The 27,032-nt window shown below is 43.8% G+C and overlaps 1 protein-coding gene across 1 annotated transcript; it reads left to right on the top strand.

Annotated features, from left to right (window-relative positions):
- Positions 1-12,895: 12,895 nt before the first annotated feature.
- LOC127644137 (uncharacterized) lies at positions 12,896-14,561 on the top strand. Its single transcript, XM_052127162.1, has 5 exons — positions 12,896-12,901; positions 12,990-13,311; positions 13,399-13,702; positions 13,799-14,296; positions 14,398-14,561. Exons 2-5 carry the CDS (start codon positions 13,096-13,098, stop codon positions 14,559-14,561), a joined length of 1,182 nt encoding a protein of 393 aa, XP_051983122.1. The 5' UTR covers positions 12,896-12,901; positions 12,990-13,095.
- The last annotated feature ends 12,471 nt before the right edge of the window (positions 14,562-27,032 follow it).

Below are 27,032 nucleotides of genomic sequence, written 5' to 3'. Positions count from 1 at the left end.
TGCTTACCAGATCAGTCCTTTCTGAGTCGGACAGGATAGATGACCACTCAGCCGGGTCAACTGGAGGAGCTGCTGATCCATGGTGTAGGCTGGAAGTTGCAATGGGGCCGCTGAGGTTGAAACAGATATGGAAGGAAAAGCAGGATCAGTGGATGCCGGTGCTGGGAAGTGCTCCTCGTCTGCAGAGGATGGACCTGATGAAAGATGAAAATAATAATAATAACAGCTAGCCTAAGGTAATGCAACTGTCAGTCAGAAACTAAATAAAAGGTCTCACAAAAGGCATGGTTTATCCATATAAATATATTGATCTGGGATTGTTGAAAAATCATCATCAGCTTTAGCACTGGAACTTGGGGCAGGTGGCATCGGTTGTGCCTCACCTCCAAAACATTTCAACAGTGCTCCTAGGGAAGTTTCATAAGAGAACATATTTGACCGAACAGAATGTTATTTTCTCAACACAAATGATTATACACAGCAGCAAGCCGTCTGTACACCTGTACATCTGTACAACTCTTAATCTATAACAAGCTAACTGAGGCATAATTATATTGGAATATAATAGCAAAGACCCCAAAATGGTAGACTAATGTAAATAATGTAAAGTTGTTATCAGTACCAAGTTTATGAAACGGAAGCATATTTTTATTACAAAAAAATACATACCTAGGAAAGTTATTTTTACACTGAAGACAAAAACATATGTTGTACTATAATATATTAAGATGTCAAGGCTATTTACGGATGTTTAATCAAACTTTCCTAAAAAACAGAAGATATGCTACATAGGCTATGTTAACGAACTAGCCAGCTAATGTTAGCTCGTAACATAACCAAGCTACTTAACATAACTTTATCGTGCCGTTTATACTCTTACTCTGTTTTCTTCTTTTTCCATTTCTCTGCACCAGAGGATATGTCCTTTTTTGTGACATTGCTGGTTTGCTGTCTGAATGTGCTTGCATCCTGCAGCCCGTTAACATAATATTGCGTTTTTGTATAATTACCATTGTCCATTGACAGTATATCACACACAACAAATCAAACTGTCATTTCATGTGCTCTTGGGGGCCCCCTGGTGGCCACGTGGGACCTAAGCAGCCGCTTAGGGCCGTTACATAGTCAACGCGAGCAAGCAACGCGAGTGACGCGCTCCCTTTCATAGTCTAAACAGTGGACGCAAGCAGACGCACGCGTCACGGGCGCACGCGCTAAAGCAACCTGTCAGCAGAGCTCATTTCTAGTAGCAATATCCAGAAATGGTCCAATCACTGCACGCATCGCTACCAAGAATATTCGAAATATGAACCAATCAGACGTTTGTCCCTACCTGGATACTGGAATTGACCAATCACAGCCGGTACCGCTACTTGGAGTCTTCGAAGAATTGACCAATGAGGCGCGAGAATTATCTAAATAAAGCCTAATCATGTAAATAATATATTATTTTGGCTTTATGTTAACAAATTGCATTGCTGTAAATATATAACCGGTAAAATTAGTGTTATTGACTCTCGGCAAAAAGTGTGAAAAAAAAAAAATAATCAACAGGCTTGTAAGCATTTTTGCTCACGTTATTATTATTTTTATATTTGCACTTATATTTACAATATACTTACAGTTGCAAATCAAGCATTTTAAAGATGGTGATTACTCATTTGCACAGTTTTATATTATTATTGTTGTAATGTAACATTTATTTCATGCGTTTGATTGTCTAATTAATACCTAATTATATTGTGTATATATTGTTTACAAACTGCACTGCTGTAATTATATAGAGTATATCCTATGTTAGTTTTTTCATTACACATTTTTATTCAAACAAGTTTGAATGTATTTGTCATCACCTTATTATTATTGAGATATATTTGCAATTACTGTATATTTTTTTATTTATAGTAAAAGCAAGCATTTTAATGGTGGTGACAAAAAAACAACTTGTACAATATAACAATAATCACATGTTTGCTCGTAGACAAGACATTTTAAAACATAAAATCAAATGTTTATAGTACAGATTAAAAATAGCATTTTCCGGTATTATTAATATACCAAAAGTATTGTTACACCATTTATATCATACATCAAAGAAATAGTACTGATTCAAAAATAAAATTGTCCAATATTAATGACACATCAGAAGAATTGTTAGACCATTTATTCCAGTCCATGTATCATTATCTGTAATAGAGCCCGAAGCCATTTGTTTTGAGAATAATGGCTGGCTGATGAAGTTATTGGCTGGCTAGCCGGCTCAGCCAAAACCTAAATGGCTGCTGCAGCGTCAAACTTTTCATAGCTGCAAATGGCTGAAGCTGCCACTTCATGTCTACAGATGTCTATGTTCAGTGGTGGACAGTAACGAAGTAAATGTAATTCGTTACTGTACTTAAGTAGCTTTTTGTGTATCTGTACTTTGCTGAAGTATTTAAATTTGGGGAGACTTTTACTTTAACTCCACTACATTTCAAAGTCAAATATCTTTTTACTCTACTACATTTTCAAAATCAGTCGTTCCTTTTTATTTATGAGTGGATAAAAATGTAACTGGTCAAACGAGCCACCAATCACAGTACAGCTGCGCTTTGTTTTGAACTTGCCTTGGCGGCATCTGCTAAGCGCGAACCAGAGGTGCGTTTCCCAAAAGCATCGTTAGCCAACTATGGTAGCAAGTTCCGTCGTTATCATCATAGTTCAACGAGTCGGTGTTTCCGAAACCATCGTTCCAACGAACATTCGCAAACAGCATCGCAGAGTTGCGTGGTTGGAACGACAGCTCTCAACCTGTGGTTAGAAGCAGAGTTTCTTGTTATTATAACATGTGGGCTTAATAAATTATTATCTTGAGCCAAATAAGCAAGATGACATTCAGTACAATCAGTATCTTTTATTTAGAAGACATACAAATGTCCTTTATGTCTTTTAGTTTGTCAATAGATTTAAAGCACCGTTTTTGAAGAGTGCGCATGTGTGAACGTGCTCTAGTGCATAAGAACGAGCCTATGATTGAATCTGGAAATAAAGCAAATAACTGAGAAAAATATGAGAGAGTCCTCAGATGACATGTCCGTAATTTATAGCAAAACATCTAGCATTAATTCGATCATTAATTCGAACAGATTCATTAAAAGTAGTTTTACTCCACCACATGTGTGACATCATTAACCAACGTGGTTGAACAACCAATTTGTGACAATACGGTTTTGGGAAACAGTCGTGACTAGCAAGTTGATTTCTTCAACAGTGCATCGTACTAAGGTAGTGGAGCAGCAAGTTACGTTGTTGTATGCGGAAGCGCACCCCAGAGCCATTAAATATGAGAGTTGCTAACATAGGCGGTTGCGACAGTGATCTCGCCGCCCAGCGTCACGTGATTCGTGTAGCTCTCAATAGTTCCAAACAAATTGCGTTGCCATGATTTTAAGCGGGGCAGAGAGCAGCAGCTATTATTGCAGCAATTATCGGTAAATATTGACGCATAATGTACATTGCTTATTATGTTGACACTAAAATGACTTGCATATAATAGCATTGTTTTTCTGGAGAGTAGCAGAAACACTGCATTAATACGTTTTTGTGTTTAATTTTGGAGGAAATTGGCTGCTCCATAACATAGAATATATATATATATATATATATATATATATATTCTATGTATATGTGTGTGTGTGTGTATATATATATATATATATATATATATATATATATATATATATATATATATATATATATATATATATATATATATATATATTTATATTTATATTTAATGGCATTGTGCAGGTTTATGTGAATGTATCATAACATTAGGATGTTAATAATTATGACCATAGACGCTCGAGAAAAATATATACAGTAAATACTGTAAATGTATTATACCTTATGGGAACAGTCCCCTTCCCTCCAAAATTAAACAGACAAAAAATGTATTCAATTCAAATATATATATATATATATATACACACACATCTGACTAATTAATATATATATTAGTAGTATATATATATATATATACACACATCTGACTAATTAATGTCATATTATTAATAGATTGGTGTGCCAAGAGTGACATTAGTCTTCATGTAGACTGAGTTAAGCAAGAGCCTTGTGACAAATTATAATAGGACATTATGGCCATAAAAAATCATAGTACTTGGATACTTAAGTACATTTGAAGGCAAATACTTTTGTACTTTTACTCAAGTGAATTTTTAAAGGCAGCACTTCTACTTTTACTTAAGTAATATTTTACCTTGAGTATCTTTACTTTAACTCAAGTACATGGTATGTGTACTTCGTCCACCACTGTCTATGTTATACTGATTTACTAGATCTCAATATTTCCAAGCAATGCATGGCTTACACTATATTTCTACAAAATGCAATACAATGTAATAAAGAAAACACCAGATTTTACTTTCACAGCGTATGTACATATTTATTTGTAGTCTGTATGCTACTAAACATTTTCACATAGCCTACAATGTGTTGTGTTTACGCTAAATGCATGTAGGCTAAGTTGTATACAATAACTTGGCATTATCATGGATGAAGCATATCATATTACACCTTGATTAAGAATGCAAACTTTTGTTGAATTTTATGAGAAATCTACAGGCGCAAACAGGCGAAGTGTAGTAAAATAAAGACCTAAATGTGTATTTCGGACTTTTTTCACCACAAGTCTGAAAGAAGACATGTTATTGAAGACAAATATCCAAAAATCTCAAAATTGACCAGTAAAAAAAAACTTTTTTTGCCTGCCGTGTCTCGCCTTAATAAACACACACTGTTATCAGTAGCCTATTATTTTGGACAAAGTTTTGCACATTTCACTTCAATGTACACTGAAGCATGCGTCGTGAATTAGCAATGTGGAAACGGTGGTTTGTTACTGCAGTAATATCACGTTCAGTGCTATAAATCTCTCCGTTCCAGAATATTTGGTTCATAACATCAATCTTTGATTCAGGTGTTTGTGCAACCGTGCCCTGAAGATTTAACGAAAGTCTGGGTAGGCCTAAGTTAAGAAAAAGTAAGTAGGAATTAGGAAAGTATGTGAGAAGTGAGATCAAAATTACCTTGCTTGCTTCTTTCCGCCATTTCACCTCAGTCGCGAGAAAAACATGCATCGCTTCTTCTGTACGGAAAACGAGCAATTTTAATTGGTCGTCAATTCACTATGAGTCTGTGTATCGTAGCAACGGGCACAAGACTGCGCTGTTATGAATCCAGTGGGAAAATAGATCTCGTTTATTGTTTTTATTTACGTGTGTGTATGTCTCTATGTGATAGAATTATTATTTGATGCAAATAATTCTAGCCGGCTCAGCCAAACTTTATCAGATGGCGGCTCAATTTGGCTTACGAAATTATTGGCTGGCGGCGGCTGAAATTCTAAATGGCGCAAATGGCGAGCCTGGCGGCAGCTTCGGGGTCTAGGCCTGGCTGCATTCACAGCATCCTCAGATTTCCGGGTCTCACAAAGAACTCCGTCAACTTTGTTGAACTACTCACCTCGCAAATCTTTTTTATGTTTTTCGGTGTCCATGTGAGCTTTGAGATCTGTGGCACCCCATTGGACACCGAAACATTTGTGCGAGGTTTGCACACGGTGCACGCAACCTCCCACTTGTCCCGACCGGAGAGTAAGTGGGGAATTTCTTCTGTAACTCATTGGTAAATGTGCATTTGCGCTTCGGCATGTTGCAGGCGGAAGTGCTCGGACGGCTGTCCAGTGTTGCCAACTATTTTCAATGGAAAGTAGCTAAAGCCTGCTCGAAAAGTAGCTAAATGTCGCCAGGTGACGTCATCGCGTCGTATTTGCATTCTGCCTAATTTGTCGGTACTGTAGCCTGCTTCAGTTTATAATAACGGTTATTTCCCTAAACCGTGCTCATACTGTTTTTATATAAGTATATAGCCGAATGTCCAGTAAAAGCGGTTCTCAATTACATATTTTCTGTTAGACAACGGAACGGAACGGAACTTAGCTAACGTTACATGTTTATGAGTTTGAAGAAGGTTTATTGTTGTGTTTGGATAAGTAAAATGTATAGAGTCTGTAAATATACGATCTGAAGTCGGAGAGTTCAGAAACCGAACCGGAATGAACTAAAACTCTGATTAGTAGTGAATATAAGCGCATGCCAAGAAAAAGCGGTCAAATTAAATGTTTTGAATTAAAACAAAGGAGAAGGCAGCTGCTATGTGATCACTGATTGGTTCCTGCTAACACAAGCGTGCACATGCGCAGCTCATTCATGTCTATGTCCGCTGGCGTGCAGTCAACGGAATGTGCTGCTCCTCTCAGCCGCTCACTGAACAGAGCAGACGCTAGCGGGAAGTAAGACCTCACGCTTGCAGTACTGGCGATATTTGTAATTTAGAAAGTTGCTAAGGTTTGTCCAAAAAGTCGCTAGATTTGTCGCTAGTCGCTTTTTTGAAAAAATGTCGCTAAAGGGGTCTGAAAAGTCGCTAAAAATAGCGACAAATTTGCTAAGTTGGCAACAATGGAACCTCGCCGTTAACCCATGGTTTCTGGTTGGGGTATATCCGTATTGTTTTGGTCGGAACAACATCCTCTACGCACTTCCTGATGAAACACGTTACGCTGTCAGCGTAAACCTCGATGTCGTCATCAGAGGCGGACCGGAACATCTCCCAGTCCGCGTGATCAAAACAGTCTTGTAGCGCAGAGTCTGATTGGTCCGACTAGCACTGGATCGTTCTGAGGGTGGGTGCTTCCCGCTTCAGCTTCTGCTTGTAAGCGGGCAAAAGCAGAACGGAAGAGTGGTCCGATTTGCCAAATGGGGGGCCGGGGAAGGATTTGTAGCCATCCCGGAAAGGAGAGTAACAATGATCTAAAACCCGGTCCCCTCGTGTGTTGAACTTTATGTGTTGGTGGTATTTTGGAGCGATTGTTTTGAAGTTGGCTTTGTTAAAGTCCCCGGTAACAATGAACGCAGCCTCAGGGTGCGCGGTTTCCTGCTCACTTATACTCCCATACAGTTCCCTGAGTGCCCGGTCTGTGTCGGCTTGTGGGGGATGTACACAGCAGTGATGATGACCGCTGTGAATTCCCTCGGCAGCCAGAATGGTCGACACAGAAGCATGAGATATTCCAGATCAGGAGAGCAGAAAGACTTGATGAAATGTACGTTCCTCTGATCACACCATGATTTGTTGATCATAAAACATACACCACCACCTCTGCTTTTACCGGAGAGGTCTTTCGCTCTGTCCGCTCGGTGCACGGAAAAGCCAGTGATTTCGATGACCGAGTCTGGAATCTCCGCAGCCAGCCAGGTTTCTGTAAGGCAGATAACACAGCAATCTCTCGTCTCTCGTTGGAAAGAGATCCGCGCTCTCAGCTCGCAGAGCTTGTTGTCCAGAGACTGAACATTTGCCAGTAGTATACTGGGTAGCGGGTGTCGATTTGCACGACGTCTTACTCTGATGAGAACGCCGGCTCGTTTTCCTCTTTTCCTTCTGCGTTTCCGCGGCCGGGCAGCCCAGACAGAGGGCTCCGCCGGCGTGTTTGTAAACAGCGGGTCGGCATTAAGGAATTTGAAGTCCGGTTTTCAATGTGAAATTGTAGAACCAATGTCCAAAAGCGTTTGGCTGTCGTAAACAATAAGGCAGACAACATCCAAGACAAAAAAACAAGGTCTGTGGAGGATTCAGTCAACATGGGATGGCATCATATCCTGCACCATCTGGACAGGGACATATGCAAGGATCCTTTTTGTGGACTTCAGTTCGGCTTTCAACACCATCATCCCAGCTATACTCCAGACTAAACTACACCAGCTCTCTGTTCCCATGTCTATCTGTCAGTGGATCACCAGCTTTCTGACGGACAGGCAGCAGCTAGTGAGACAGGGGAAATTCAATTAAATTCAAGTCAAGTGGTTTTTATTGTCCTTCAACCATATACAGTTAGTGCAGTACAGAGTGAAATGAGACAATGTTCCTCCAGGACCATGGTGCTACATAAAACAACATAGGACAAACACAGAACCACATGAGACTACACAGACTATTTCTACATAAAGTGCACGTGCAAACGTGTGCAAAAAGAACGGGACAGTACAATAAATTACTTAAAGGAACAGGACAATAGGCACAGTGAGAGGCAGTGCAGCTCCGACCAGTACACATTTGTAATCGAGTAGTGCAAAAAGATGACACTTTCTAAAATGCCGTATGTAAACATAACATACTATGAAATAGTGTTCTATGGACACAGCCGTTATTGAGGTAGCAGCCAGGTATAAAGTGACAATGAATTAAAGTGCAACTCTGGACATGTGCAAAAGCTGGATGGTGTACAGGTGTGTGTGTGTGTGTGTGTCAGTGTCAGCCCAAATGCTTCGGTACCTCTTGCCAGATGGCAGGAGGGTGAAGAGTTTGTGTGAGGGGTGTGTGGGGTCGTCCACATTGCTGGTTGCTTTGCGGATGCAGCGTTTTATGTAAATGTCTTTGATGGAGGGAAGAGAAACCCCGATGATCTTCTCAGCTGTTCTCCAGCACCTGTTCGATCAGCACTGGTGCCTCCCAGAGATGTGTGTTCTCCCCACTACTCTTCTCCCTCTACACCAATGACTGCATCACTATACACTTCCAGAGTGAGGAAAAAGGCTGGAAAAATCACTCTGGACCCCCACTCACCCTGTCCACTACCTGTTTGAACTGTTGCCTTCTGGCCGACGCTGCAGAGCTCTGAGCACCAGAACCGTCAGGCACAGGAACAGTTTTTTCCCCTCAGGCTATCCATCTCGGATAACCCTGACCTTGGCCTCCCCCAGCACAGCCTCTGGGTCTTTAGGCACAAAGGGCACTCCTTTGGACACCTGAGATAGATGGACTTTCTCCACAGTGAGTGCCCCCTGAGATGCCCTCAGCACCAGCTCTCCAGCCTCCAAACGCAGGTTGGGTTTGCTTTCCATTCTGCAACAGTAAATCAATGCACCTGATGTTATGATAAACAATGCACTGGAAAACCCAGACACAAAATAAATATTTATGGAAAATGTACATTATTAATTGGCATACACAAAATAACAATTTAGCAGATCCATCAGATTTTCTCAAATCAAGAAAGGATTCTTTTGTAGTTGTTAAAATAGAAATTTTAAAAAACTAATTATTTTCTTTTAATCGTTTGTTGATTTTTCGCAGAAGAAAACGGACATTAAGTGAGTAAAGGGTCAAACGAACGGATCAGCATTCTCAATGTATTACACATATTACAAAAAGAAATAATAATAAAAATAACTAAGTGAATTTTCAGGCGTCCATAAAAATTATGAATGAAACAGTACTTTTTATACTGAAATCTATGTTTTAGGCGGGACAAACGTCCTCACAACTTTACGAACAGCTCAGTATTACCCCCATTATTTCTCCCGCCACCTCTGCATGCATTACACATATCTGAAACGCTTATATTATGCATCTTTTAAAGACAAGACAGAAAGGGGTGGAATATGTTTACTTACGTGATCCGCTAAAGTGCAAACGAAAAAAATTCAGAGTAGCAAAAATGCAGTTATTTTTCATTTGTTCATTTTTTTTTTTCTTTTTTTTTTTTAAACGGTTGTCGTTGTTTTTTTTTTTACTAATTTGAACAGCAAACACAGCTAATTGTGTTTCAGGCTCGTGGTTGTCTCTGGGGATTGCGCTGGCGAGACATCCAGCCAATGGCAGACGAGGCGTCCTCTCGGCCAATGGGAGAGACGCGTACCCCTGAAACAGTTCGTCGGCCGTCCAATGGGCCGAGGGTAGAATGGGCGGTGCATGGTGAAACAATTCGTCCGGCGGCCAATCAGGGCACGACTCCGTCTGAAACAAAATTCACCCTAAGATCGGTTTCAGCTTATGGAAAAAGGCCATCGCGTGTCCGTCGAGGTAGAGCTCATAGAAAACTACCAGAAATCGTCAGAGACGTGGGTTCGAATCCAGCTCTGGAGTATAAACCTATATAAATTATCAGTTGAAAAAATCGTTATGTGATTTAAAACATGTGAATTTAATCTGGTGTTGTTTCGTGCCTGACGGTACACAATTAAGAATTATCTTTTTATTGTTTGTGTTGCTATTAAAACAATTATAAATGATAAATTTATGGAAGCAGCGGCCTTTCCTCTCCTTCCTCTTCCTCTTCGCCGGCGCTGGTGCCAGGGTGGCCTCTCCAGATGGCGTCTCCTCCACGGAGACGCGACGGGGCTCCTCCCTGGTCAACGCCGGAGCCCGAGTCGGAACCACGGCGTGAGGTGGAGCAGCCGCAACTCGAGGCGGTGGGGGGATGGAGGACAATGCCGGAGGAGGTGGAGATGGAGGCCTCACCACCAGCGGGAGAGTCTGAAGGACCTGTACGTGAGCTTCAGACACATTCACACACAACAAAATGGCATCAGCACAATGATAGTCATGGGGCAACACACAGGCAGGCAAGACTAAGTGAGTCTGAGTGTTGATGACGTGCAGCATGCCAGTGATTAGATGACGTGCAGAATGCCAGTGATAGGGCAGATGGTTTAGTGCTACAAGGTGAATGTCAAGAGATGCAGCAGGGCCAAGGGAAGTAGACATGTGAAGGTGGTTAAGCAAATCTACATTGCCACTACGTTCTACACATCTACCACCGACAAAGACGGCTACATTACCTGCCAAACCTACCTTTGGTCTTCAAGCATCAGCTGTAGAGACCAGTAAATGAAACCATTACAGTTAATACAAAAATACCACCAGAAGAATATATATTGAGGGCAAATGTTACAGTGTGACGTGTCCAGTGTGGTGCCAGTTACCCGTTTCTAAGTCAGTGGCCATCTGGACCAGTTCCTCGTCCATCACCTCTGTGGGGGCGGCGGCGAACCGAGGGCGCTGGTCTCTGACGGATGTAGACACCGCTGTGGGGTGGGAGGGCAATGGTTAGTTAATCCTGTACACTGAACCACTGTTGTGTTAAAGAGAAAGAAAGAGATCTACCTGGAACTGCAGGCCGTGCTGGTGTGGTCATCAGCTTCCTGACCTTGGCCTGCAGCTCACCTGGGGCCATTGGACGCCTTCCCAGTAGGGCCGAGAACATGGGAGCGATCGGCTTGCGTGGCGGCAGCGCGGTGGAAGCAGCGGCCTTGCTGGGGCCACTGCTGGTGGTGGTGGTGCTGCTGCTGCTGCTGCTAGGTGGGGGGGTAGCAGCCGCCTCTGCCGACCGCTCCTTGTCTCGGCCCAGGATGTACTTCCTGGCGGCGTCCATCGAGGTCCCAGGATGCGGTGTCTTCCGCCGTAGCCACTTGACAAAGCTGCAAGACAATGATCAAGATTAACACGCATATCAACAAGTCACAGCACCCTGTCAACAGTACACTGCCCTTCACCACAACAGGACTTACGTCTGGTGCTTCTTCTCCGTGGAGTCGTACAGGTCCTTCAGGGTGGCCTCCTTGTAGTCCCCAAAGCCAACAAGCGCCTCGCCCTCACACCCGGGCTGAGTGGCACGAGCCCGGGCCTCCTCGTGCACCCGGTGGTACCTCAGCTGCTCAGCAAAAGCAGGGTGGGCGACGCAGTACCGGGCGAGTGCGTCCTTGTTGGCCATAAAGGGGCTGTCGGAGGCACTTTTCTCCCGCTCCCGCTGGTGGCTGGCAACCAACTGCGTGGTGTAGCCCACGTCGTTCTCCATGAGCCAACGGAAAGTTTGACCCTGGTACTTACCAAACTGGATGCTGTGGCAGCCCAGCACCAGCATGGGGTTACCAGGGTCACCGCCCTTGGAGACGACGTGGGCTTGGGCCTCCTTCTCCACCTCCTCTGGCTTCTTGGCCCTCGCAGCAGCGGCGGTCCCGCGTGGCCCCTTGGCGGCGATGAAAGCCACCGCCTCATCAGAGGCCCGCAGGACAAGCTGCTGCGAGGCCGTCATACTGAATTTTGCAAAAACCATCTCTACAATGACACAGCACAGCATTAAGCGAGCATTACAGGTTAAACTACATGTTAATTGCCATATTAACAGGACTATCACACATAAGATTAATGATATACTAGTACTACAGATTCACTATTAAAATATTAACGTTAACAAATTAACATAACGTAACACAACAGGTAAATAATGACCCCAGGGTCAGCCCCCTATGCACTGGCAGCCATTAAACAAACAGGCTTATTGTTAATGCATAAAACATACACTTACACTTTATATTTTGATTTCACGTGGTGATATTATGATCTTAAGGGTCTAAAGATACTAACTGTATGGTCTTTTCATAATTTAATTTTGTTTTCAGAGATCGCCACATGTTGTCCCATTAATTTCCAATGCATTGCATTACATTACATGTTAACGATCTCTCAAAATGTATTTAATCTTTGATCAGACTACCTGGTTATCTTCATTAGACCATGTAGATGTAGTTACTACAGTTTGGAGTCGAAATTCAAAGTGTAAATATGGTTTAAATGTGTAAACAGGACGCCTGACGTTGACGTTAATTAACTAACATACGTTAACGTTTCTTTAAATATAAAAACCAGCGATTGACGGCAAGACGTAACAATACATCGACGAATTCCATGTCAGTACATTGTAAAAGTACTCTGGGAAGACAATGTTATGTCAGTACTTTCGTAATATTCTATTTATTTTTGTTTTACTTTTACTCACTCACTCACTCAGTCAGCTCTCTCCGTTTGATTTGTTGCTATGAGTGACAAACGCTTGAGTATACTAACCGTTGATTGGCCCAAAACGCTCGACAATACGAGCTGCTGATTGGCCGGCATCCAGAGAACATTGCAGAGAATATTACCAGGTAGCTGCCTGGTCGCAGGAGGTCGTGAGTCAGCTGGGAGAGGGGCATCGCGCCCTCTTCCCTGCAATCCTCACCTACAAGTAAGTAGCTGTCTGAAAACTGTCACGCAGCCCCTCGGTCTGTCTGTGTGTGGCTCTTCTGTAACACATGATGTGCTCCTCTCTGTAGGCTTGCCTGCGACCGGCGGGTTATCATCCAGCTGCGTGAGTGTACTCGGGGGAACAGCGCCACGCAGCTGTACAAAAAACTCTGTGAGGCACACACAGAGGCCTGGATGCGGTGGTCCATACACTACCTCAGCGTCATGGAGCCCTTCACGTCGCGGGGTGTCGTGCGCATGTGCACCCCACCACCAAAACCGCCACCCGTGCCCCAGTACGCGTGGCTGTTAATGGTGTACTGCCACGACATCCTCTCCCGCCTGGAGGACGTGAAGGCCCGGGTCACCTCCGTCTTCGGAACGGTCCTGAAGATGGATTCGACCAAGAAGGTAAATGTGGTGCTATAGCGCAAACGGAGTATCATGCTCTGGCTATATGCGTGCAGCCTTAATGAGATGCTTTGTTCTTTCAAACAGGTGACCCGGAAGCTCGCCGGTGCTGCCGCCCAGACCGCAGCGTGGGCAAAGAACGTCGGCAACGAGCACGGACAGGTGCTCATGTCCGTGCTCACGGACGCCGAGGGTGCCGGCCTGTTGTCCATGGCTGCGGGGTTAATGCGGCGGTATCGGGACGCTGGGGTGGAGCCGCCTCAGCTCCTCTACGTTGACCGGGACTGTTGTTCGTCCCATGGGGGATCCAAGACAGCTGACATGTTCAGGAAGTGGGACAAGCTGGTGGTCCGGCTGGACATCTGGCACCTGATGCGGCGGTTCGCGTCAGGTGTGTTGTGGCAAAAACAATAATTAAACAAACAGCATCACAGTAAGAGACGTCATGGTTCCATAACTTGATATAACATGCATTTTTCCATAACAGGTGTCACCACCGAGAGCCACCAGCTGTATAAACCCTTCCTGCAGCAGCTGTCTTCGTGCATCTTCCTGTGGGACCCAGAGGACGCAGCCCGGTTGCTCAACGCAAAGAAGAGGATGCTTGAGGCGCAGGGGATGACCTTCTCGTCCGACGCCGGAGTGTGGAGGCACGTCAGCCGCAAGAATATGGCTCTCCATTGCCGTCGCCGCACGCGTGGAGCGGCGGAGACGGAGCGGCTGATCGTTGACCTCCTGGAAACCTTCGGCGGTGCCAACGGACGAGACACCATGGGGATTTCCCTGCTGGACCAAGACCGCATCCAGAAGATCTGGACGGAGCAGCGGCGCCACCTCCATTGCATCCAGGACCCGCCGGGCGTGGAGCTGTACACTGAGACCGGCAGGGTGACCAAGGGGGGGATCAGCCTGCCGGTGTACCGTTGTGCACGAGGCTCCACGTCCCTGGAGTCGTTCCACCTGCATCTCAACCGCTTCATTCCAGGTGGACCACATGTTTCACTGTCATGTCAATCTTTCACTGTCATGGACTCGCTGTCATTCACATTGTGTGCACTGAATAAACAGATCTGTGTTCCTCCTCAGGAGAAAGTGCCAATCCCTGGCACTTCCAGGCATTTCTCCTGGAGGGGTTGACGCGGTGGAACGCGGACAGGGCGGCGTCCGTGGCACAGGAGGGATGCTCCGCTCCTACAATGGCCCCCTGCAGCACTCCCTTGACCAGCTCAGCCAAAGGGTGCTTGGCATGAGTGTGGTCAAGGATTACACCAAGCCCAGGGAGTACACTGGTAAGAACACGCAAGCCACCGCGCTTACACGTGTCCACACTGAATGATATTTGTACCTGACTGACTGTTGTTGTACTTCAGGGGAACTCATCGGCATCGAGTACCTGTACCTGTACCTGTACTCCCAGACGGGCAGAGTGCTGCAGGACGTCAGCTTGGACCCTGACATTCCGGACGCGGGGGGGGACGTTCCCCAACTCGTTGAGGATGACGAGCTCGCCGACGGCCAGCAGGAGGTGGAGGACCTCACCCTCCACGTGCCTGGCGAGTTCCCAGCTCCTCAGACGGACCCGCGGTCAGGGCGACCGGCTGACGCACCCGCGCACCAAGCCATCCAGTCCGACCGGTGCCCCCGAGCCCGCACCCCACTCCCCCGGCCATCTTTGCGCCACTGAGTCAGCAATGTTCTCTGGATGCCGGCCAATCAGCAGCTCGTATTGTCGATCTTTTGTCGAGCGGTTTCGGTTTTGGGCCAATCAGCAGCTCGATTGTCGTGCGTTTGTCGAGCGTTTTGGGCCAATCAACGGTTAGCGTTTGTCACTCATAGCAACAAATCAAACGGAGAGAGCTGACTGACTGAGTAAAACAAAAATAAATAGAATATTACGAATGTACTGACATAACATTGTCTTCCCAGAGTACTTTTACAATGTACTGACATGGAATTCGTCGATGTATTGTTACGTCTTGCCGTCAATCGCTGGTTTTTATATTTAAAGAAACGTTAACGTATGTTAGTTAATTAACGTCTACGTCAGGCGTCCTGTTTACACATTTAAACCAGATAAAGTGAATATGTTGGTATTTCTGGCCAGAAACATCGAAATTTAAACATGGTCTATGGTGAAAGATATTAGACTTCTTTACACATTTTTCGCCATCCGTTGCGGAGCTATTCGATTTTGCATATTATTTTTTAAACGTTCATTTGTGTAGTTTATATGACCACTTTACAATATTTCAATAACATAATTTATTTTGTAGCCTGTGCTGAAGTTAATTGTGCTGCTAATTATAAGTGAAATGTTAATGCCGAGTTTCGGTCTGAGTGTTGTACCCGTTTCATTTGTTGTTCTTCTATGTTTTAATAAATGTGTGTTATTCATATTCACCTTGTTTCTTTCATTTGATTTGACATTATGGATTTATGGCCAAGGAAATTTTTCTTTAAAAGTATTAACCAGACACAAGTGATTTGACGTTCGCTGGTCTGGGTTTATCTTACTGCCGCTTCAGTGTATACAAGAGCTATGTGAATGAGCAAGATTTTCTGAGACACTACAACTACTAATAATTAATTAATAAAGTCTATTTTCTAGTAGCCTACAACATAAAATATTTTAATCTAAATGTACAGTGTAAGACATGTAAAAAAAAAGACAAGAAGCTAACAATGTCAAGATCAATATTTGTGCAGCCTGCCTGACACGGTATTTTCACAGACTAACACGTCACGTCTCTGGCATATACTACAATATTTAAAATAGCATATATGCATTAGTTATATTCTCAATTTAATTTACAGAGCAATCCCTGCAAAGGTTTTAGGTTAACTATAGAAGAGACTAGGATTAGTGAGTCACACTAGCAAGACTCGCAAAAGGGGGCGTGGCATCACGATGGTGGCTCGACATCGTGATGTTGGTCAGCCATCACCGTCCATCGGCACAACCCTAAGTAAAACAAAAATAAATAGAATATTACGAATGTACTGACATAACATTGTCTTCCCAGAGTACTTTTACAATGTACTGACATGGAATTCGTCGATGTATTGTTACGTCTTGCCGTCAATCGCTGGTTTTTATATTTAAAGAAACGTTAACGTATGTTAGTTAATTAACGTCAACGTCAGGCGTCCTGTTTACACATTTAAACCATATTTACACTTTGAATTTCGACTCCAAACTGTAGTAACTACATCTACATGGTCTAATGAAGATAACCAGGTAGTCTGATCAAAGATTAAATACATTTTGAGAGATCGTTAACATGTAATGTAATGCAATGCATTGGAAATTAATGGGACAACATGTGGCGATCTCTGAAAACAAAATTAAATTATGAAAAGACCATACAGTTAGTATCTTTAGACCCTTAAGATCATAATATCACCACGTGAAATCAAAATATAAAGTGTAAGTGTATGTTTTATGCATTAACAATAAGCCTGTTTGTTTAATGGCTGCCAGTGCATAGGGGGCTGACCCTGGGGTCATTATTTACCTGTTGTGTTACGTTATGTTAATTTGTTAACGTTAATATTTCAATAGTGAATGTGTAGTACTAGTATATCATTAATCTTATGTGTGATAGTCCTGTTAATATGGCAATTAACATGTAGTTTAACCTGTAATGCTCGCTTAATGCTGTGCTGTGTCATTGTAGAGATGGTTTTTGCAAAATTCAGTATGACGGCCTCGCAGCAGCTTGTCCTGCGGGCCTCTGATGAGGCGGTGGCTTTCATCGCCGCCAAGGGGCCACGCGGGACCGCCGCTGCTGCGAGGGCCAAGAAGCCAGAGGAGGTGGAGAAGGAGGCCCAAGCCCACGTCGTCTCCAAGGGCGGTGACCCTGGTAACCCCATGCTGGTGCTGGGCTGCCACAGCATCCAGTTTGGTAAGTACCAGGGTCAAACTTTCCGTTGGCTCATGGAGAACGACGTGGGCTACACCACGCAGTTGGTTGCCAGCCACCAGCGGGAGCGGGAGAAAAGTGCCTCCGACAGCCCCCTTATGGCCAACAAGGACGCACTCGCCCGGTACTCGTGCGCCCACCCTGCTTTTGCTGAGCAGCTGAGGTACCACCGGGTGCACGAGGAGGCCGGGCTCGTGCCACTCAGCCCGGGTGTGAGGGCGAGGCGCTTGTTGGCTTTGGGGACTACAAGGAGGCCACCCTGAAGGACCTGTATGACTCCACGGAGAAGAAGCACCAGACGTAAGTCCTGTTGTGGTGAAGGGCAGTGTACTGTTGACAGGGTGCTGTGACTTGTTGATATGCGTGTTAATCTTGATCATTGTCTTGCAGCTTTGTCAAGTGGCTACGGCGGAAGACACCGCAGCCTGGGACCTCGATGGACGCCGCCAGGAAGTACATCCTGGGCCGAGACAAGGAGCGGTCGGCAGAGGCGGCTGCTACCCCCCCACCTAGCAGCAGCAGCACCACCACCACCAGCAGTGGCCCCAGCAAGGCCGCTGCTTCCACCGCGCTGCCGCCACGCAAGCCGATCGCTCCCATGTTCTCGGCCCTACTGGGAAGGCGTCCAATGGCCCCAGGTGAGCTGCAGGCCAAGGTCAGGAAGCTGATGACCACACCAGCACGGCCTGCAGTTCCAGGTAGATCTCTTTCTTTCTCTTTAACACAACAGTGGTTCAGTGTACAGGATTAACTAACCATTGCCCTCCCACCCCACAGCGGTGTCTACATCCGTCAGAGACCAGCGCCCTCGGTTCGCCGCCGCCCCCACAGAGGTGATGGACGAGGAACTGGTCCAGATGGCCACTGACTTAGAAACGGGTAACTGGCACCACACTGGACACGTCACACTGTAACATTTGCCCTCAATATATATTCTTCTGGTGGTATTTTTGTATTAACTGTAATGGTTTCATTTACTGGTCTCTACAGCTGATGCTTGAAGACCAAAGGTAGGTTTGGCAGGTAATGTAGCCGTCTTTGTCGGTGGTAGATGTGTAGAACGTAGTGGCAATGTAGATTTGCTTAACCACCTTCACATGTCTACTTCCCTTGGCCCTGCTGCATCTCTTGACATTCACCTTGTAGCACTAAACCATCTGCCCTATCACTGGCATTCTGCACGTCATCTAATCACTGGCATGCTGCACGTCATCAACACTCAGACTCACTTAGTCTTGCCTGCCTGTGTGTTGCCCCATGACTATCATTGTGCTGATGCCATTTTGTTGTGTGTGAATGTGTCTGAAGCTCACGTACAGGTCCTTCAGACTCTCCCGCTGGTGGTGAGGCCTCCATCTCCACCTCCTCCGGCATTGTCCTCCATCCCCCCCCCCACCGCCTCGAGTTGCGGCTGCTCCACCTACGCTCGCGGTTCCGACTCGGGCTCCGGCGTTGACCAGGGAGGAGCCCCGTCGCGTCTCCGTGGAGGAGACGCCATCTGGAGAGGCCACCCTGGCACCAGCGCCGGCGAAGAGGAAGAGGAAGGAGAGGAAAGGCCGCTGCTTCCATAAATTTATCATTTATAATTGTTTTAATAGCAACACAAACAATAAAAAGATAATTCTTAATTGTGTACCGTCAGGCACGAAACAACACCAGATTAAATTCACATGTTTTAAATCACATAACGATTTTTTCAACTGATAATTTATATAGGTTTATACTCCAGAGCTGGATTCGAACCCACGTCTCTGACGCATTTCTGGTAGTTTTCTATGAGCTCTACCTCGACGGACACGCGATGGCCTTTTTCCATAAGCTGAAACCGATCTTAGGGTGAATTTTGTTTCAGACGGAGTCGTGCCCTGATTGGCCGCCGGATCTAATTGTTTCACCATGCACCGCCCATTCTACCCTCGGCCCATTGGACGGCCGACCGAACTGTTTCAGGGGTACGCCGTCTCTCCCATTGGCCGAGAGGACGCCTCGTCTGCCATTGGCTGGATGTCTCGCCAGCGCAATCCCCAGAGACAACCACGAGCCTGAAACACAATTAGCTGTGTTTGCTGTTCAAATTAGTAAAAAAAAACAACGACAACCGTTTAAAAAAAAAAAAGAAAAAAAAAAATGAACAAATGAAAAATAACTGCATTTTTGCTACTCTGAATTTTTTTCTTTTGCACTTTAGCGGATCACGTAAGTAAACATATTCCACCCCTTTCTGTCTTGTCTTTAAAAGATGCATAATATAAGCGTTTCAGATATGTGTAATGCATGCAGAGGCGGCGGGAGAAATAATGGGGGTAATACTGAGCTGTTCGTAAAGTTGTGAGGACGTTTGTCCCGCCTAAAACATAGATTTCAGTATAAAAAGTACTGTTTCATTCATAATTTTTATGGACGCCTGAAAATTCACTTAGTTATTTTTATTATTATTTATTTTTGTAATATGTGTAATACATTGAGAATGCTGATCCGTTCCTTTGACCCTTTACTCACTTAATGTCCGTTTTCTTCTGCGAAAAATCAACAAACGATTAAAAGAAAATAATTAGTTTTTTAAAATTTCTATTTTAACAACTACAAAAGAATCCTTTCTTGATTTGAGAAAATCTGATGGATCTGCTAAATTGTTATTTTGTGTATGCCAATTAATAATGTACATTTTCCATAAATATTTATTTTGTGTCTGGGTTTTCCAGTGCATTGTTTATCATAACATCAGGTGCATTGATTTACTGTTGCAGAATGGAAAGCAAACCCAACCTGCGTTTGGAGGCTGGAGAGCTGGTGCTGAGGGCATCTCAGGGGGCACTCACTGTGGAGAAAGTCCATCTATCTCAGGTGTCCAAAGGAGTGCCCTTTGTGCCTAAAGACCCAGAGGCTGTGCTGGGGAGGCCAAGGTCAGGGTTATCCGAGATGGATAGCCTGAGGGAAAAAACTGTTCCTGTGCCTGACGGTTCTGGTGCTCAGAGCTCTGCAGCGTCGGCCAGAAGGCAACAGTTCAAACAGGTAGTGGACAGGGTGAGTGGGGGTCCAGAGTGATTTTTCCAGCCTTTTTCCTCACTCTGGAAGTGTATAGTGATGCAGTCATTGGTGTAGAGGGAGAAGAGTAGTGGGGAGAACACACATCTCTGGGAGGCACCAGTGCTGATCGAACAGGTGCTGGAGAACAGCTGAGAAGATCATCGGGGTTTCTCTTCCCTCCATCAAAGACATTTACATAAAACGCTGCATCCGCAAAGCAACCAGCAATGTGGACGACCCCACACACCCCTCACACAAACTCTTCACCCTCCTGCCATCTGGCAAGAGGTACCGAAGCATTTGGGCTGACACTGACACACACACACACACACCTGTACACCATCCAGCTTTTGCACATGTCCAGAGTTGCACTTTAATTCATTGTCACTTTATACCTGGCTGCTACCTCAATAACGGCTGTGTCCATAGAACACTATTTCATAGTATGTTATGTTTACATACGGCATTTTAGAAAGTGTCATCTTTTTGCACTACTCGATTACAAATGTGTACTGGTCGGAGCTGCACTGCCTCTCACTGTGCCTATTGTCCTGTTCCTTTAAGTAATTTATTGTACTGTCCCGTTCTTTTTGCACACGTTTGCACGTGCACTTTATGTAGAAATAGTCTGTGTAGTCTCATGTGGTTCTGTGTTTGTCCTATGTTGTTTTATGTAGCACCATGGTCCTGGAGGAACATTGTCTCATTTCACTCTGTACTGCACTAACTGTATATGGTTGAAGGACAATAAAAACCACTTGACTTGAATTGAATTGAATTTCCCCTCTCTCACTAGCTGCTGCCTGTCCGTCAGAAAGCTGGTGATCCACTGACAGATAGACATGGGAACAGAGAGCTGGTGTAGTTTAGTCTGGAGTATAGCTGGGATGATGGTGTTGAAAGCCGAACTGAAGTCCACAAAAAGGATCCTTGCATATGTCCCTGTCCAGATGGTGCAGGATATGATGCCATCCCATGTTGACTGAATCCTCCACAGACCTTGTTTTTTTGTCTTGGATGTTGTCTGCCTTATTGTTTACGACAGCCAAACGCTTTTGGACATTGGTTCTACAATTTCACATTGAAAACCGGACTTCAAATTCCTTAATGCCGACCAGCTGTTTACAAACACGCCGGCGGAGCCCTTTGTCTGGGCTGCCCGGCCGCGGAAACGCAGAAGGAAAAGAGGAAAACGAGCTGGCGTTCTCATCAGAGTAAGACGTCGTGCAAATCGACACCCGCTACCCAGTATACTACTGGCAAATGTTCAGTCTCTGGACAACAAGCTCTGCGAGCTGAGAGCGCGGATCTCTTTCCAACGAGAGACGAGAGATTGCTGTGTTATCTGCCTTACAGAAACCTGGCTGGCTGCGGAGATTCCAGACTCGGTCATCGAAATCACGGGCTTTTCCGTGCACCGAGCGGACAGAGCGAAAGACCTCTCCGGTAAAAGCAGAGGTGGTGGTGTATGTTTTATGATCAACAAATCATGGTGTGATCAGAGGAACGTACATTTCATCAAGTCTTTCTGCTCTCCTGATCTGGAATATCTCATGCTTCTGTGTCGACCATTCTGGCTGCCGAGGGAATTCACAGCGGTCATCATCACTGCTGTGTACATCCCCCCACAAGCCGACACAGACCGGGCACTCAGGGAACTGTATGGGAGTATAAGTGAGCAGGAAACCGCGCACCCTGAGGCTGCGTTCATTGTTACCGGGGACTTTAACAAAGCCAACTTCAAAACAATCGCTCCAAAATACCACCAACACATAAAGTTCAACACACGAGGGGACCGGGTTTTAGATCATTGTTACTCTCCTTTCCGGGATGGCTACAAATCCCTCCCCCGCCCCCCATTTGGCAAATCGGACCACTCTTCCGTTCTGCTTTTGCCCGCTTACAAGCAGAAGCTGAAGCGGAAGCACCCACCCTCAGAACGATCCAGTGCTGGTCGGACCAATCAGACTCTGCGCTACAAGACTGTTTTGATCACGCGGACTGGGAGATGTTCCGGTCCGCCTCTGATGACGACATCGAGGTTTACGCTGACAGCGTAACGTGTTTCATCAGGAAGTGCGTAGAGGATGTTGTTCCGACCAAAACAATACGGATATACCCCCAACCAGAAACCATGGGTTAACGGCGAGGTTCCATTGTTGCCAACTTAGCAACTTTGTCGCTATTTTTAGCGACTTTTCAGACCCCTTTAGCGACATTTTTTCAAAAAAGCGACTAGCGACAAATCTAGCGACTTTTTGGACAAACCTTAGCAACTTTCTAAATTCCAAATATCGCCAGTACTGCAAGCGTGAGGTCTTACTTCCCCGCTGCGTCTGCTCTGTTCAGTGAGCGGCTGAGAGGAGCAGCACATTCCGTTGACTGCACGCCAGCGGACATAGACATGAATGAGCTGCGCATGTGCACGCTGTGTTAGCAGGAACCAATCAGTGATCACATAGCAGCTGCCTTCTCCTTTGTTTTAATTCAAAACATTTAATTTGACCGTTTTTTCTTGGCATGCGCTTATATTCACTACTAATCAGAGTTTTAGTTCATTCCGGTTCGGTTTCTGAACTTCAGATCGTATATTTACAGACTCTATACATTTTACTTATCCAAACACAACAATAAACCTTCTTCAAACTCATAAACATGTAACGTTAGCTAAGTTCCGTTCCGTTCCGTTGTCTAACAGAAAATATGTAATTGAGAACCGTTTTACTGGACATTCGGCTGTATACTTATATAAAAACAGTATGAGCACGGTTTAGGGGAAATAACCGTTATTATAAACTGAAGCAGGCTACAGTACCGACAAATTAGGCAGAATGCAAATACGACGCGATGACGTCACCTGGCGACATTTAGCTACTTTTCGAGCAGGCTTTAGCTACTTTCCATTGAAAATAGTTGGCAACACTGGACAGCCGTCCGAGCACTTCCGCCTGCAACATGCCGAAGCGCAAATGCACATTTACCAATGAGTTACAGAAGAAATTCCCCACTTACTCTCTCGGTCGGGACAAGTGGGAGGTTGCGTGCACCGTGTGCAAACCTCGCACATATGTTTCGGTGTCCAATGGGGGTGCCACAGATCTCAAAGCTCACATGGACACCGAAAAACATAAAAAAGATTTGCGAGGTGAGTAGTTCAACAAAGTTGACGGAGTTCTTTGTGAGACCCGGGAAATCTGAGGATGCTGTGAATGCAGCCAGGCCTAGACCCCGAAGCCGCCGCCAGGCGCCGCCATTTGCGCCATTTAGAATTTCAGCCGCCGCCAGCCAATAATTTCGTAAGCCAAATTGAGCCGCCATCTGATAAAGTTTGGCTGAGCCGGCTAGAATTATTTGCATCAAATAATAATTCTATCACATAGAGACATACACACACGAAATAAAACAATAAACGAGATCTATTTTCCCACTGGATTCATAACAGCGCAGTCTTGTGCCCGTTGCTACGATACACAGACTCACAGTGAATTGACGACCAATTAAAATTGCTCGTTTTCCGTACAGAAGAAGCGATGCATGTTTTTCTCGCACTGAGGTGAAATGGCGGAAAGAAGCAAGCAAGGTAATTTTGATCTCACTTCTCACATACTTTCCTAATTCCTACTTACTTTTTTCTTAACTTAGGCCTACCCAGACTTTCGTTAAATCTTCAGGGCACGGTTGCACAAACACCTGAATCAAAGATTGATGTTATGAACCAAATATTCTGGAACGGAGAGATTTATAGCACTGAACGTGATATTACTGCAGTAACAAACCACCGTTTCCACATTGCTAATTCACGACGCATGCTTCAGTGTACATTGAAGTGAAATGTGCAAAACTTTGTCCAAAATAATAGGCTACTGATAACAGTGTGTGTTTATTAAGGCGAGACTTTTTTTACTGGTCAATTTTGAGATTTTTGGATATTTGTCTTCAATAACATGTCTTCTTTCAGACTTGTGGTGAAAAAAAGTCCGAAATACACATTTAGGTCTTTATTTTACTACACTTCGTCTGTTTGCGTCTGTAGATTTCTCATAAAATTCAACAAAAGTTTGCATTCTTAATCAAGGTGTAATATGATATGCTTCATCCATGATAATGCCAAGTTATTGTATACAACTTAGCCTACATGCATTTAGCGTAAACACAACACATTGTAGGCTATGTGAAAATGTTTAGTAGCATACAGACTACAAATAAATATGTACATACGTTGTGAAAGTAAAATCTGGTGTTTTCTTTATTACATTGTATTGCATTTTGTAGAAATATAGTGTAAGCCATGCATTGCTTGGAAATATTGAGATCTAGTAAATCAGTATAACATAGACAGAGGTGGACGAAGTACACATACCATGTACTTGAGTTAAAGTAAAGATACTCAAGGTAAAATATTACTTAAGTAAAAGTAGAAGTGCTGCCTTTAAAAATTCACTTGAGTAAAAGTACAAAAGTATTTGCCTTCAAATGTACTTAAGTATCCAAGTACTATGATTTTTTATGGCCATAATGTCCTATTATAATTTGTCACAAGACTCTTGCTTAACTCAGTCTACATGAAGACTAATGTCACTCTTGGCACACCAATCTATTAATAATATGACATTAATTAGTCAGATGTGTGTATATATATATATATATATATATATATATATATATATATATATATATATATATATATATATACTACTAATATATATATTAATTAGTCAGATGTGTGTGTATATATATATATATTTGAATTGAATACATTTTTTGTCTGTTTAATTTTGGAGGGAAGGGGACTGTTCCCATAAGGTATAATACATTTACAGTATTTACTGTATATATTTTTCTCGAGCGTCTATGGTCATAATTATTAACATCCTAATGTTATGATACATTCACATAAACCTGCACAATGCCATTAAATATAAATATAAATATATAAATATATATATATATATATATATATATATATATATATATATATATATACACACACACACACACACACACATACATAGAATATATATATATATATATATATATATATATATATATATATTCTATGTTATGGGAGCAGCCAATTTCCCTCCAAAATTAAACACAAAAACGTATTAATGCAGTGTTTCTGCTACTCTCCAGAAAAACAATGCTATTATATGCAAGTCATTTTAGTGTCAACATAATAAGCAATGTACATTATGCGTCAATATTTACCAATAATTGCTGCAATAATAGCTGCTGCTCTCTGCCCCGCTTAAAATCATGGCAACGCAATTTGTTTGGAACTATTGAGAGCTACACGAATCACGTGACCGCGCGGCGGCGAGATCACTGTCGCAACCGTCTATGTTAGCAACTCTCATATTTAATGGCTCTGGGGTGCGTTTCCCGTACAACAACGTAACTTGCTGCTCCACTACCTTAGTACAATGCACTGTTGAAGAAATCAACTTGCTAGTCACGACTGTTTCCCAAAACCGTATTGTCACAAATTGGTTGTTCAACCACGTTGGTTAATGATGTCACACATGTGGTGGAGTAAAACTACTTTTAATGAATCTGTTCGAATTAATGATCGAATTAATGCTAGATGTTTTGCTATAAATTACGGACATATCATCTCAGGACTCTCTCATATTTTTCTCAGTTATTTGCTTTATTTCCAGATTCAATCATAGGCTCGTTCTTATGCACTAGAGCACGTTCACACATGCGCACTCTTCAAAAACGGTGCTTTAAATCTATTGACAAACTAAAAGACATAAAGGACATTTGTATGTCTTCTAAATAAAAGATACTGATTGTACTGAATGTCATCTTGCTTATTTGGCTCAAGATAATAATTTATTAAGCCCACATGTTATAATAACAAGAAACTCTGCTTCTAACCACAGGTTGAGAGCTGTCGTTCCAACCACGCAACTCTGCGATGCTGTTTGCGAATGTTCGTTGGAACGATGGTTTCGGAAACACCGACTCGTTGAACTATGATGATAACGACGGAACTTGCTACCATAGTTGGCTAACGATGCTTTTGGGAAACGCACCCCTGGTTCAAGCTTAGCAGATGCCGCCAAGGCAAGTTCAAAACAAAGCGCGCGCTGTACTGTGATTGGTGGCTCGTTTGACCAGTTACATTTTTATCCACTCATAAATAAAAAGGAACGACTGATTTTGAAAATGTAGTAGAGTAAAAAGATATTTGACTTTGAAATGTAGTGGAGTTAAAGTAAAAGTCTCCCCAAATTTAAATACTTCAGCAAAGTACAGATACACTAAAAAGCTACTTAAGTACAGTAACGAATTACATTTACTTCGTTACTGTCCACCACTGAACATAGACATCTGTAGACATGAAGTGGCAGCTTCAGCCATTTGCAGCTATGAAAAGTTTGGCGGCTGCAGCAGCCATTTAGGTTTTGGCTGAGCCGGCTAGCCAGCCAATAACTTCATCAGCCAGCCATTATTCTCAAAACATGGCTTCGGGCTCTAGCCAGGCCCGGTTCTACGGGGGTGCTTGAGCATGCTAAGCACCCTCAAACAAATGTAAAAGCACCCTCAGATGAAATTATTAATAGCGTATATGCAAACCAGATTTCGCCGCCAATAGACACACAGACAGATGCACACACAATGCATCTTTCAAATCCGATCCGAATCTTAATTTCATCATGCTTCCATGTCTCCGATATCCACTTGTTATCCATATATAATGCCATTTGATACGTGTCCTCATCAGTTTGCAAGCGTGATGGGCATAAGTGTGTGTATCTCTTT

This window comes from Xyrauchen texanus, chromosome 5 (assembly GCF_025860055.1).
Source record: "Xyrauchen texanus isolate HMW12.3.18 chromosome 5, RBS_HiC_50CHRs, whole genome shotgun sequence".
NCBI classification, from domain to species: Eukaryota; Metazoa; Chordata; class Actinopteri; order Cypriniformes; family Catostomidae; genus Xyrauchen; species Xyrauchen texanus.
Note: the sequence above shows the minus strand (reverse complement) of the source record. Positions and strands in the feature narration are given on the sequence as shown.

What these genes read in the sequence shown, in the direction of transcription:
- LOC127644137 (XM_052127162.1), top strand. Translation starts at nt 13,096, where the DNA reads ATGCGGTGGTCCATACACTACCTCAGCGTCATGGAGCCCTTCACGTCG. An exon ending in AGATGGATTCGACCAAGAAG is followed by an intron (nt 13,312 to 13,398) that starts GTAAATGTGGTG and finishes TCTTTCAAACAG; the next exon opens with GTGACCCGGAAGCTCGCCGG. An exon ending in TCTCAACCGCTTCATTCCAG is followed by an intron (nt 14,297 to 14,397) that starts GTGGACCACATG and finishes GTTCCTCCTCAG; the next exon opens with GAGAAAGTGCCAATCCCTGG.